Source organism: Solea senegalensis, unplaced genomic scaffold (genome assembly GCF_019176455.1).
Source record: "Solea senegalensis isolate Sse05_10M unplaced genomic scaffold, IFAPA_SoseM_1 scf7180000012646, whole genome shotgun sequence".
Classification (NCBI taxonomy): domain Eukaryota; kingdom Metazoa; phylum Chordata; class Actinopteri; order Pleuronectiformes; family Soleidae; genus Solea; species Solea senegalensis.
In genome coordinates, this window is record NW_025320662.1 from 88395 (window position 1) to 101296 (window position 12902).

The 12902-nt window shown below is 44.2% G+C and overlaps 1 protein-coding gene across 5 annotated transcripts in view; it reads right to left on the minus strand.

Annotated features, from left to right (window-relative positions):
• The window catches only part of herc2 (HECT and RLD domain containing E3 ubiquitin protein ligase 2), a 59927-nt gene that overhangs the window by 20909 nt on the left and 26116 nt on the right, over window positions 1–12902 (minus strand). For 3 of the 5 annotated variants that reach the window (XM_044014931.1, XM_044014932.1, XM_044014928.1), the window contains exons 28-57: window positions 12631–12763; window positions 12091–12218; window positions 11773–11968; window positions 11562–11695; window positions 11143–11319; window positions 10863–10999; window positions 9770–9921; window positions 9221–9412; window positions 8834–9021; window positions 8558–8750; window positions 7881–8063; window positions 7326–7510; window positions 6774–6921; window positions 6497–6693; window positions 6177–6407; window positions 5852–5990; window positions 5482–5628; window positions 5229–5371; window positions 4752–5019; window positions 3897–4039; window positions 3701–3799; window positions 3029–3197; window positions 2816–2941; window positions 2576–2684; window positions 2050–2189; window positions 1782–1972; window positions 1579–1684; window positions 922–1013; window positions 648–823; window positions 282–393 (exon numbers count right to left, since the gene is read on the minus strand). In XM_044014931.1, coding sequence (XP_043870866.1) covers window positions 282–393; window positions 648–823; window positions 922–1013; window positions 1579–1684; window positions 1782–1972; window positions 2050–2189; window positions 2576–2684; window positions 2816–2941; window positions 3029–3197; window positions 3701–3799; window positions 3897–4039; window positions 4752–5019; window positions 5229–5371; window positions 5482–5628; window positions 5852–5990; window positions 6177–6407; window positions 6497–6693; window positions 6774–6921; window positions 7326–7510; window positions 7881–8063; window positions 8558–8750; window positions 8834–9021; window positions 9221–9412; window positions 9770–9921; window positions 10863–10999; window positions 11143–11319; window positions 11562–11695; window positions 11773–11968; window positions 12091–12218; window positions 12631–12763 — 4734 coding nt within the window. The remainder of the gene's footprint in view (window positions 1–281; window positions 394–647; window positions 824–921; window positions 1014–1578; window positions 1685–1781; window positions 1973–2049; window positions 2190–2575; window positions 2685–2815; window positions 2942–3028; window positions 3198–3700; window positions 3800–3896; window positions 4040–4751; window positions 5020–5228; window positions 5372–5481; window positions 5629–5851; window positions 5991–6176; window positions 6408–6496; window positions 6694–6773; window positions 6922–7325; window positions 7511–7880; window positions 8064–8557; window positions 8751–8833; window positions 9022–9220; window positions 9413–9769; window positions 9922–10862; window positions 11000–11142; window positions 11320–11561; window positions 11696–11772; window positions 11969–12090; window positions 12219–12630; window positions 12764–12902) is intronic. The other 2 variants (XM_044014929.1, XM_044014930.1) reach the window with 2 other exon arrangements.

Sequence of the window (12902 nt, forward strand, 5' to 3'; positions counted from 1 at the left end):
ATCTGTGCGTGAAAGCAAGCGTACGCCGTCTTTTTGTGTGTATGCACGGTTTTTACGTGAGGCCCCCGGTTGTTTAACAGGCTTCATACTCTGCAGCTGACAGTAGGGGGCAGCAGCGGGTGACTTAGTGAGAGCACCAGTGAGTGCAGTGCTGGACTAGTGTAGTATTTCACTTATTATTGTAAATGTCCCTGTTGTGGGACTTATAAAGGATTATCTCAGAAACATTTTGTATCATATATATGTGTATATATAGATATAGATGAAGAGAGAGTGAAGACCTTGGATCCTTTGAGTCCTCCCAGCTGGTCTTTATCGTTGAGTCCCCACACAAAGACTTTGGTCCTGATGGTGGCTGCAGACTCTAGACCTGAAGACTTTTTACGAGCCAGACTAAAACACAAAAACAAAAACACATAGAGAAAAAGTGAAAATTCATTCATCACTTCAATCATCTTTCCTTGATTTAAACCTTTTGCCTTTAGGGCAGCAAAACAGGGCAATTAAATCTCACACTACAAGATTCATCTCACATCCAGCACACAAACTAATCTAGGTTTAGATAAATGAACTTAATAAAGTGTCTGAATGGATCTGTAACCGATGAAGAAACATGTTACAGTTTCAACACTGCACACGTTCCTCACCTGCCAGTGGCTGTTTTCTCATCTTCCTCTTCCTCGTTGTCGGACGCCAGGAAAGGGACCGTGGCCAGATCGTCGTCTTCTGCTCTGATCCGTCCCACGATGCTGAGTCCGTGAATCTTACAATCGATGCCAGAGCTGCGGCACTGCTTGATGGCGATCTCGATGTATCTGTGATACTGTGGAATGTAAACAACACCAGAAGTTCTTTTTTACACTAGTAAACAAAGATCATATGTTCACGTGAAGGAGGACGGACACAGACAGATGGACAGACCTCGGTGCAGTCAGTGAGCAGCAGCACTGTGGTGTCTGTCGGGTTGATGTTTATCGTCTTCAGCTCGATCAGGTTGTTCAGGGAGCTGCCACCTGCACATGAACATTAACATCATCACTGTGTTGTTCAGACAAGAGGAGAAAAGACATCAGAGTAAAACTAAAAGCAGACTGTTCTGTGAGTGCCCCCTGCTGCTGAGAACAAGCCTCAGTCTCACGTCTTTATCTCACGGTCAGACAGACTTTTCCAACAGAAAACTGAAGTTTGTAAACCACTTACTCTCCCACACCAAAGTCCATAGAGAAAATCAGTGATTTTAACATCATAGGAAACAGGAGTTCCACTGATCCACTGCTGCCTCCATCACTAAGTTCGAATGTCTTATTTTGTCAATTCAGTGTTTGAAAGCCTTTGTTCAGATTGACATCAGTGACACAAAGTGACCACACGAGGCAGCAGAGGAGCAGCAGCTCCTATGAGGTTTGGTGAGGGACAGTGAGTGGTTTACAAACTTGAGTTAAAGACATGACATAGATATCAGAGACTTTAACTGATGGAGATTTTTTCACAAGTCTTTTGTTAAGAGGCTAAAAATCTGTCTCTGTCGAATTCTCAGCACAGCATCTCATACAACAACACGGTTTACTGTTAACTCACCTGACACCACCACCAGTGAGGGCATGTAGCTGCTGTCTGCAGGATCTACAATCATCTTCAGTCTGTGAACGAGGACATCAGGGAAAAGCTCTAGACGGATCCAGTGCTGTGGAGAAGAAGGAGAAGAAGGAAGATGAGGTCATTTACACGACAATGAACTAATATTAATATTTTATCACAGTGAGAGTTCAATCTGGCTGCACCTTCCCCTGTGAGCCGGACGACTGCCAGCACTGGTCACTGCAGTCGATGAGTCGTGACGCCTGGTTCACAGAAGACGATACGTTGAGACTCTTCACGGCTCGAGACCAGTCATCGATCAACATCCCACGCTGACTGCTGTGGTGCTTCTTCAGCTGCTTCCCTGAGCGGCCGCAGAAGGCTGGAGACTGACCTGAGAGGACAGGGAGAAGCAGGTTAACACAAATACACAAACACACAAACAGAGTGTGTAACACCGGTGTGACTCACCAGGTTCGTTGATTCTACCAAACGAATGTCTGGTGTTGTGTTTGCGAGTCTTGAAACAGTTTTCACAGAAGTCGAAGTCATCGCAGTTCTTACATTTGAACCTGGGGCCGTTGATCGGGAACATCTGGCAGCCGTCGCACCTGCACACACAGAGAAGATGGTTATCTATCTATCTTTTATCTAAAGGGAGAGTTCAGGATTTTTAACAGTTGATTGTGCTGCAGGAGATGCACACTCACTCAAACATAAGTGAGAAAAAAAACAGATTTTAGCCTCTTAAAAAAAACTCACTTAGATCACGTCTTTATCTCACTGTTAGACAGACAACAGGAAACCCCTCATTCTCCCACACCAAAGTCCATAGAGAAAATAAGAGATTTTAACTCAGAGGTAAACATAAACATGTGTACTTTTTAATCAATTAACAAATGTGTAAATAACTTTAACTGCTCAGCAGCAGGGGGCGCTCTCAGCTCTGTCTGTGAGATGCTGTCTATGTGTCTGCTTCTCATAAAACCTCAGATACCTGACTCCTGGATGAACACTGGGCACCAGTTCCATTTCTGACAGCAGACCAGTCCAGTGAGACTGCTGAGGGAAGTCCACGATCACGTCCTTCCCGTTGGCACTGAAAGCTGAAAAAACAAAGGTGACCGATGAATAAATCTGTTACTTTATCTCATATTCTGTTGTGTTATGTTCCTTTATTTTGTATATTTCAAAAAAGTCAAGTGCAGCCTGTAAAGGAGGCAGAGCCTGGACTCACCTTTGACGACCCCAACACTCCTGTGAGTGACGGAGCCCCACTTGTACTTTGGCGTAGTGACGGTGGGTTTCACTCTCACCTTGTCACCGATTTTTATATGAGAGGGAGAAGTTTGTGGAGGGAAACCTGGTAAAGGAACAGAATGACAGTCATTCAGACTCACATCCACTGTGACCGAGAACATTTAAGGTGTTTAAATGACAACAAAGTTACCGAGCAGCTCGATGTGGATGTATCTGACCCAGTACGTCCCTCCTTTCTGCTGCCAGTCACACTGCACGTTTAAATCATGGAGTCCGTCTCTGTCCAGTTTGATCACTTTGCCCACATCGCCATCATACACTTCCTCGTACGTCCTGCAGCACTTCACCATCATCCCCACCTGCACACAAGCCACACGAGTCATCACGTGTCCTAGTGTTACACTTCACGTTTTTGTAACATTACGATATTTTGTGACATTTGTTCATAATGTTAGCAACATGTTTTTGCAATTTGTAATGTTGGATTGCTTTAACTCACTGTCTGTGACATCTATGTCACATGTTCACGTCTTTATCTCACTGTTAGACAGACTTTTCCAACAGGAAACTGAAGTTTGTAAACCACTCACTGTCCCACACCAAAGTCCAGAGAGAAAATCAGTGATTTTAGCTCACAGGGACACAGGAGCTGCTGCTCTACTGCTGCCTCGTGTGGTCTCTGTATGTCACTGGAGTAAGACTAAATGTGGAATTTCAAAGGCCAAACCCATAAAATAAGACATTTGAACTTAGTAATGGAGGCAGCAGTGGATCAACAACTCCTGTGTGCTGTGATGTTTTCCTGTTGGAAAAGTCTGTCCGACAGTAAGATAAAGACATGAAGCTGTAGAGCTTCTCTCACCTGAATGTTTTCTCTAACGTAAACAGCATAATCGTCATTACTCTGGAAATCCGCTCTCTTCTTAAACGTCTGGCTTTCGGTCACGACGGCACCTGGAGGCTTTAACGTAAATAAAAAAACAAAAACACACAGACATGAACGTCACAGCAGTTCAGATAATTACTGAAGGAGAAAAATAACAGTGAAAGTTAGCTACCACAGGGAATGTTGGCTCCGCCTCCTCCAGCTCTTCCAGCACCTCCTCGTCAGAGAATTCGTCCGATACGGTGTCGACGTCTGACGTCTCGGTGACGTGAACATCTGGATGATCGAGCAGCCAACTCACCAAAGCCTCCACACCTGAAAACACAGCTCAGTTTTAGCACAACAAGACACATTTTACCACGTATCCCAATAAAAGTAGATTATGTTGAATTTACATAACTATGATAATCAGGAATGGGGAAAATGACTTTGTTAAATGCAGTATATGTACAGTCTGTGAGGTCGGGAATATACAGTATACGGTATTATCACACATTGCGAGTTGACTGTGGTGAAATGACATTATCGTGATAATCGTGAATGAGGAAAATTGCTGACTTGAAAATACTGACCAACATATCGACCACATGATTTCTTGCCAGTCATTCCCAAACTCATGATTTACAATTTAATTTACGATTCTGGATGCTTTTTTCTATGATGGGACCAAAACATGACATCATTTCATCCCATTCCCATCAGCCCTATGGGCAAAACTCCACCCCTAAAACACTTAAAGTTGTATTTTTAGTTTTTGTAAAATTACATGTAGTAACAGGTATAATGTTTCATTATTTGAGTAAAAATATGTTTGCTTTGTTACACATTTGTTGTGACGTTATCAACATAGTTTTAAGTCATGTTAGTATCCTATTTTTTTTCGTGATAGCATGTTTCTGTTTTTCCTGTTTGTTTTTTTTAATCACACTAGCTTTGCTCAGAATAATCGTGATTTCGTGACATTAAATAAAATGCCTTAAATCATTTTGAATGATTGGCAGACGTGTATTGTTTGTGTATTGTTTACCTGGAGCTCCAGAGGCGGAGCTTGTGGTTCCCGACAGCGACTTCAGTGCAAACTCGATGTTCTTCCGTGGAAAACCCATCTCCATGAGCTGGAGGACGATAGGTAAAGGCGGGACAGGCGATGTCTTCTGTTTCTTCTGTTTGGGCACCTTTATGTGTTGAATGGTTACAGGCGTGGTGGCTTCACTGGAGCTGCTCTCCTCAAACAGAGGAGACGACGGGTGGGCGGACTCTACAGCCAGAAACTGACACACGGCCAGAGCCGCCGCCTACACGCACACACACACACACACACAGGTTCAGAGGTTATCCGACAGGTCAGCTGAGGTCAAACTCAACAAAATGGACAGATGAGCTGATTTTAAACTAGACATCTAAAGGATTTTTTGTAATCTCAGAACATGAAAAATCAGATCTGTCATTTGTCCAATTTGGTATTTGTCTCTAATCTCGTTTTATGGGACTCAGTATGACTCACCTCCATCTCCTGTCGGTCAAAAATGGCTTTGATTGGCGATGGCTGGGTGGCAGCAGAGAGCAGCTGCTGCAGGAGGATCAGAGGAGGAAGTGGACCTTCAGGAGACAAGTCTCCAACATCAGGAGACGTCACTACCACGTCCTCTACAAACACAAACACACACCAGTGTAGATGAATTCAAGCCCAGTGAGAGGAGAAAAGTGATAACTCATCGATAAATAGAGAAAGTAATCAACTTAAAGCTGCGACTGACCGCTGGAGTTGTTCCCGATGTCGACGACTGCAGGCTGAGACAGAATCTGTCGCAGTTTGTCCTGATGACAGAGCAGAGCACGAGCTGCTTTCAGGATGTAGAGTCTGAGCTGCTGACAGCGGAGAAGATGTACGTCCACCTGGTCAGCTGCAAACACACACACAAACATGGGACACCATCACCATTATTGCCAGGAACAAAATATTACACTCTACTTTCATTTAAACTAAGTCTCTGTCCTCACTGAAACAGATCTTTTTCTTTGTCGTTTCCATCGACATGGAACATGTAGTTCATGAATCAGGCCTGTATGTGGCGCTATAAAAATGTCTCATGAACAAGAGTTATTAAGAGTGTCTTATTTTCTCACCCGTGAGTCCACGACTCAGCGATTTCTTCATACGCTGTTTCTCCAGTTTACTTCCAGCCAGACTGACGAGCTGAGCCCAGACCGTCAACATGGGCTCAGTGAAGGGGAGGTTCTGTACACTGAAGAAGACTGCAGGCAGCTGAGGAACAACATCAACAGAGTCAGGACTCTCTCATTCTAACTATATCTTTTATTACAGACCTTATGTTTGAATGTTTGAGGTCTTATGTAATAATGTCTCATTGTTATTTTATACACGACAATAAAGAACCATAGTTGTTGAAAGTTGAATGAAGAGTGAGAGGAGCAGTTCAACTGTTCATACCGGTCTGAGGTGACTGAGCAGACAAACCCTGCACGTCCTCATCTCGTAGAACTGAACGGTGATTCGTCCTTTAGGTGTGATGCGTGTGACTGTCCCCTCGCCGTACTCCTCGTGGACAACCTGACCTCCGAGCCTCAGGCGACCGTCGATCCCTCCGATCACGGCCAGCACGGCCATCAGACTGCCCACACTGGGAGCGTCCAGGTCAGGGAAGTATTCCTCCAGGAAACACTGACACGAGGAGGAGACACACTTTTTTATAATCTATTATTGTGATAAATAAATGAACTCAGGACTCAGGCTAAAAGACAAGCTCTTACTGCTTCAGACTGGCAGCCTGTCATCACGTCTCCGATGGCGCTGAGCTGAGCGTTGATGTAGTCGTTGATCAGACTGTTCCACTGTCCCAGTGAGTGCAGTGTCCTCAGGACAGAGACGATCTCCTCGGCCAGTGTGCTGCTGTGAGTGGCAGTGAGAGATGCCTGAGGGCGGGACTTCCTCTTCCGCAGGGAACCCTCTGTGAGCAGGAAGTGACATACATAAAACATACAGTGGTGACAAAAAACGTGTAACTTTATTTCAGATGAGTGGTCTCACCTCTGAGAAGAGGCAGGTCTGATGAGCAGGTGCTCAGTAAAGTTCCCAAGAAGCCAAACAACTTCTCCACCAGGAACTTCATGTCCTGAGAACGCTCCGACTTTTCCCAGGAGGGAAGAACTGCCTGCAGGAGGCGCAACGCCAGGATCTGGAAACAGGAAAGGAGCATGAGACGTGGACAAGTGTCTGGCCTTGTCCACACAAAGCCAGGTATCATTAAAAACTGAGCTATTGTGTTTTCTTCCTCCGTCTATATTTTTTAAACAGTTTTTGCCTTGTGACGTATTAAGATGTGATGGAAAATGTCACCAAAGTAGCATTTCTGTACTATTTGCCTGTTCAAAACTACACACAGTGGTGATACGCCATCTAAAAAGGAGCAGAGGTGAATAAGTGATAACTCTGTCCAACTTCAACTTCCTCCACGCAGACACACAATCACCCAACTCCGACAACGTGGGATCATTTAGAAAACTGAGGACAACACTAGGACTAGACTAGACTAGGTGTTGTCAGAGTGATGAGCAGCAGTATGAGAAGCACATGACTGACCTGTCTCTGCAGAGAGACGGCGTTGAAGGACTGGTGTCCCTCGATGATTCGTATGAGCAGACTGATCCAGGCGGACGTGCTGAGTGTGCTGCACATCTGAGGCATGAGAGCAATGCTGCGGATGAAGCCCAGAGTGCACCAGCTCCTGTGCTGTTCCCGAGACACCAGCCTGTGAGAGTGAGAGCCTGCAAAACAACAACAGGTTACAATATGACAACAACAACAACAAGACAATTTAATCAGATCTATTATTCTGTGAAAACTCAGAAAATGTACAAAAATATGGACCAATAGATGAACTGATGCTACAAAACAAATCACATACATCATGTAAGAATGTTAGCCGATGTAATGTTACAAAAACCTGTTGTTGTTTATATCTTATTTATTTTTTACTAATGCATTTTTTGTAAAATCAGTAAAAAATCTAAACCATGAGGTCCTGGAATGACTGGAGGGAAGAATAAGGAAGGTGAAATATTAATGCAATGAAGCTGTAAAATGACTGTGACTGATGTTTATCAGGACATATAGTAAATGTCCGTGCTCACGTACCGGACTTGTCGTTGGCTCCGCTCTCCACCAGCATCCTCAGGAGACCGCACAGTGTCCGCGTGGCGTCCGTCTGCAGCAGTTCAGCGTAGACTCCAGACGACAGCGACAGAGTCTTCAGCAGGTTCACGGTGCTGGTTAACATCATGGCTGTCGGGTGATTGCTCTTCTCCATCAGCTCGCCTTCTGGAACAAACACACATCTACCATGTCCACCAGCACACAGACTCCGCCCACAGGCACATAGACTCCACCCCACATGTGTACACGTGCGATGTACTTTCAATTTCTCAAATGTCATGTAACATAATGTGTGAGTGTTTCTCAACCGGGAGGAAACATAACCACTGGGGGGCACCAAAGCGCCACAGAGGGTCAACAAAGAAACCCTTTTGATTTTAAGGACATAATAATTTTATATGTAAAATACGTAGTGATTCTGCATTTAAGTCAATTCTGTAATGGGAAATAACTTAACTTAAGGGGTTTCAGCTGAATCACAGAGGTGCCTTTATTTTTTTATTTATTCTTTTAAAAAAAAATACAAACTTAGTTTACATGGGTGAGACTCCTCAGTGTGTACACATGTATGATAATAATAATAATAATACTAATAATAATAATACTAATAATAATAACAATACTAATAATAATAATAATAGCAGTGATGTAAATGTAACCTGTGTCGTCTTCTGTGTCTGAATCCTCTGTTGGGGGTTGGGCAGTAGGCGGCGGCTCTGCCAGTTTCAGGTCATATTTCCCTTCTTTTCCCATCCTGTAGGAGTTGGTGCTGCTCGTGTCCCACTGGACCCTGATCCATCCATCCTCACCCAGCTCCCCGATGACCCGACCCAGACCTGGAGCTGGACCGTCCTGAACAGGACATGAACAGTGTCAAACAGGAGATAGCAGGGATTTTGTTCCATGGTTTAAATCAGTGTGGTTGATTCAGGTACCTGGTCTCCCCACTTCCAGTCCACTCCTCTCATCACCCTGGTGCCGATCTTCATCATGGCTGCCAGCTCAGGACCGGAGGCAGGGAGGGGGGCGGGGGCTGCCTCCTTTCTGGACTCTTCCAGAACCGTAGCTGAACCTCCGTGTGCACATGAACTCAGGTCGTCCTCACTGCTGTCTGTGCTCGGACCTACAACAACAACAAGTTTATAACCAGGCCCTCGGACTCGTGTCTCAGTCTCAGAGGTGTTATTGAAAAATTGTTTTAGCAGAAAATTCTGACACTTATGTCCTGATGTTTGTCTTGTTAATAAAAACAGAGACGCCTAACATGTGACCGCTGCAGTGACGTGCTGACGTGCATATGTTGTTTTATTTTGCTGACTCACCGATGAGTCGGAGGATACTCTGAGTGAGGGCCAGGATTCCAGAGTTGAGCAGCAGACTCAGGCTGTTGGAGCCGTGTTTCAGCGACAGCATGTGGATCATGGACAGGAGGAAGCGAGCTTGTGGAATGGTACCGAGGCTTGGTCCCGCTGGGTTCTCATTGGTGATGGTCTGCAGAGGAACAGGCTGAACGCCTGGTAACCACACAAACAAAAAGGAATTGTGTGAAGCTCAAGGCTTAATTCACTAAATAACCCCCTACATCGGCAACAATAGTCACAAAACCACATTAAAACAATCACAATAAATTCATTTAAATGATAATGCTCAATTATTCTGCCTTTTAAGGTTTTTCTGAAACATAACAGAGCGACACAATTTTAACTCAACATTGAAACACTAACTGATCTTTTCCTGCCTCATTAACTAGTAATAACAATAATTTGCATTGATATCTGCCCTGAAAAACAATATCAGTCAGTCCCTATTTAAGACGTACAGTGTTCCTGCATCGATGGCGAAATCCACACTACTGTTATCAGACGACTCACCAAGCTCTTTGAAGCGAGCGCTGGCCTCGAGCAGGATGCTGCGGACATTGTGAATGGCCCAGGAATACAACTTTCCAAAGGTCACCTCCAGGAGCATGCGGTTGAACGGAGGGATCAGATCCACGTCCTTCAGGCAGTCAGACAGAGACTCACTGAGGATGAGAGATGGTCAGAGACACTGGAGAGGACTTCACTTTAACACACACACACACACACACGCACTAACCTAAAGAGAGTGTGGTTGTGATGAAAGCTTTCATTTTAACAGATGCTTCATCAACACTTTCAAAACCAATAAATCTAAGGGAGGTTGGTGATTCTTCTCGACATAGTAGGGCTGTCACGATACTCCAAATCCTCGATTCAATTTGATTCTTGACTCTTTTTTTCCACTCTTTTAGCTCAGATGGTCTGTCATGTTTAGACTTGTCTAGTTTAATCCAGCATCATTGGTTTCATCATTGGTTCTCCTGGTGTTTTGTGAGTGGACAGCAAAGTAAGAATTTCATTGTACAGGGAAACGTGTTTCTTTACTGTGCATATGACAATAAACACTTTGAATCTTGAATCTTGAATCTTCATGTCACGATAACTCATTACTAACATAATTTACACACCGTAGTTTTCTTAAACACTTGAGGAATGCAAAATATTTCCACACCAGTGATTTCAGAGAAGTGGGAGGGTATTTGAGTTCAGTCAATGTGCTGCCCAAATCAACAGTTGCTATGGTTACTATTAATTGGCAGCAACTTCAGGTTAGAGGGAAGAGCTAACAGGTGGTCGTGCTACAATGGCTACAAACACAACACTGGGTTTTTCTTTTGCAGGACGTCACACTGGGGGCGTGGTTAAATCATCAAAATAAGAAGTGGTACTGATGACTAAAAAAAATAAAAATAGTATAAATAAAATGGGTAAATATACAGCAGTAAATAAAATAGACAATAATAATTTTCTGTAAAATTAGAAAATTTTTCTGCTCCATATTTACCTGTCCTCATTCAACAATTGTTACTTTAACATTTAGTTTTTTTTCTTACGCACATACATGAATATTTTAAAAAGCCAGATGTGAAAAGCACCGACTCACCCAATGTTGGTCCCTTCAGGAATGACCCTCTGCCAACCACACAGCATGGCGTACTGAACAGACGGCAGCAGGAAGTTTTTGGAGGCCAGTTTCAGCATTGTGTCAATGCCTTCCAGCCGGACCTCAGCTCTCTCCAGCTGTCAACACACACACACACACACACACACAAACACAAACACAAACACAGTCAACATACAATGTCACTCCTACATCAGGATATACACTCAAAATATACACATATTATTTATAAGACATAGAGAATATATCTTGTATGTGTCACCTGTTTGAGAAGACACTTCCTCATCTTCTCCACGTCCAGGGGCTCCTCCTTCAGGACAAACTCCACGATGGTGACCATGAGGCTGGACTGAGAGAAGACGCCCTGGACGCTGTGTTTCAGCCACCTGTACTTCTGCACGCTGGTCACAGTGTTTAACAGAGGCTGCCATTTGTCCTGCTGTAGAGAAAACACATTTACATACTGTATGTCCTGCACTGGTCTCAATTTACCCTCTACAAACCAGTAGTTTAACGGTTTTGTTTCTGTATTTTTTATGTTCCTGAAAAGTTTATTGAGTTTATTACTTTTCTATTGACCCTGTGGAGCTTTAAAGTTATGCTGTAAATATGATTTTAGCTTTGTTTGATTCTAAATATTTAAATGCTGTAAAAGCTGACAGCTAAGAGACGCTGGAGTACCTTGGACGTCTTGCTCGTGGTAGATTTTCTGTCTGCAGTGGTGGGGCTGATGTGAACGTTCAGTTCTTCTTCATTGGTCCCTTCGTTCTCCAGCTTTGGCTCTTCGATGTCAGCAGATTCTGACTTTTTAGGCACTGAAAACAACACAAATACATTAAATTTCAATAATGCTAAGATATCCCCATATCTCCCAGCCTCAGACCTAACCCACCTCTTTTTTTCCTGCGGTCCCTGATGAGCTTCTGCGTGATCCTCCTCCAGCGTGGCTGCGAGCTCAGCAGCTTCAGTTTGGACACGATGGACAGGTCGTTGCTAACGGCTGGACGCAGCTCGTTAAACAGGAAGCGAAGGCGCTCTATGACGGGAGCGCACACCTCCTTATAGGAGCGACCCTGCTCCTGATGGGTCTAAAATGGAGAACAAAACCATCTTCATCTTCTCACCAGTGATCTGCATCAACTTCTCCACTGAGGAAATCAATGTCACTGTGCAGGAACCGTCATCATCATTTTCATCATCATCATCATACCTTGATTAAAGAACACTTGGCCTGGTAGACCATGCGGCACACATCAATCACAGATTTAGGGAGGGACCTCTGTTTCCCCTGATCCACACCCAAGGCACATTGACTGACAAGTGAAAGAGCAACGTGACCTGTGACAGGAGGAGAGTTTATACTGCAGACGCACGACAACAAGCACAAACCACCATCAGCTGTGAACTCAGGAGCTGGTGAGTGTGAGCAGGTGCAGGAAGACAAGATTTCTGTGCATCCAAGGAAATATTTCAGTGACAAAATGAGCCCCATAAAGGGATAGTTCAGTTTTTTACGTGTGGTTGTATGAGGTACAAACTGACAAATGACTGTCCATGATGTCTTAAGAATATGTTCATATCTTAACTTCAATGTTAGACAGACTTTTACAATTGTATTGGAGCTTCTGGTCCTGTGTCTTTGTGAGCTACAATCACTCATTTTCTCTGTGGACTTTGGTGTGTCAGTATGTCATACAACCACACTTCCAAAAACCGGAACTATGCCTGTAATTCCCAGTTGCTAGGTTACCGAGGTCTTGATGTTTGAGAAGGCAGCAGAGCAGCAGGCGGCCGACCTCCTCCACAGGATGTTCCGGGGGGAAAGTGATGGGTGTGATGAGGTGGTACTGCTTACAGCAACGCTCTATTTGGCACAGGAAGTCCTGTGATGTCACAAACACAGAGAAGACAACAGCAACACACTGTGAGACCTACGTATAAATACTTATTTAGCATTATTATTAAGTTGAGAACTTCGAGCTGTGGAGGGCAGCATTGCACATCTCGGTGTGCAGCCTGCTG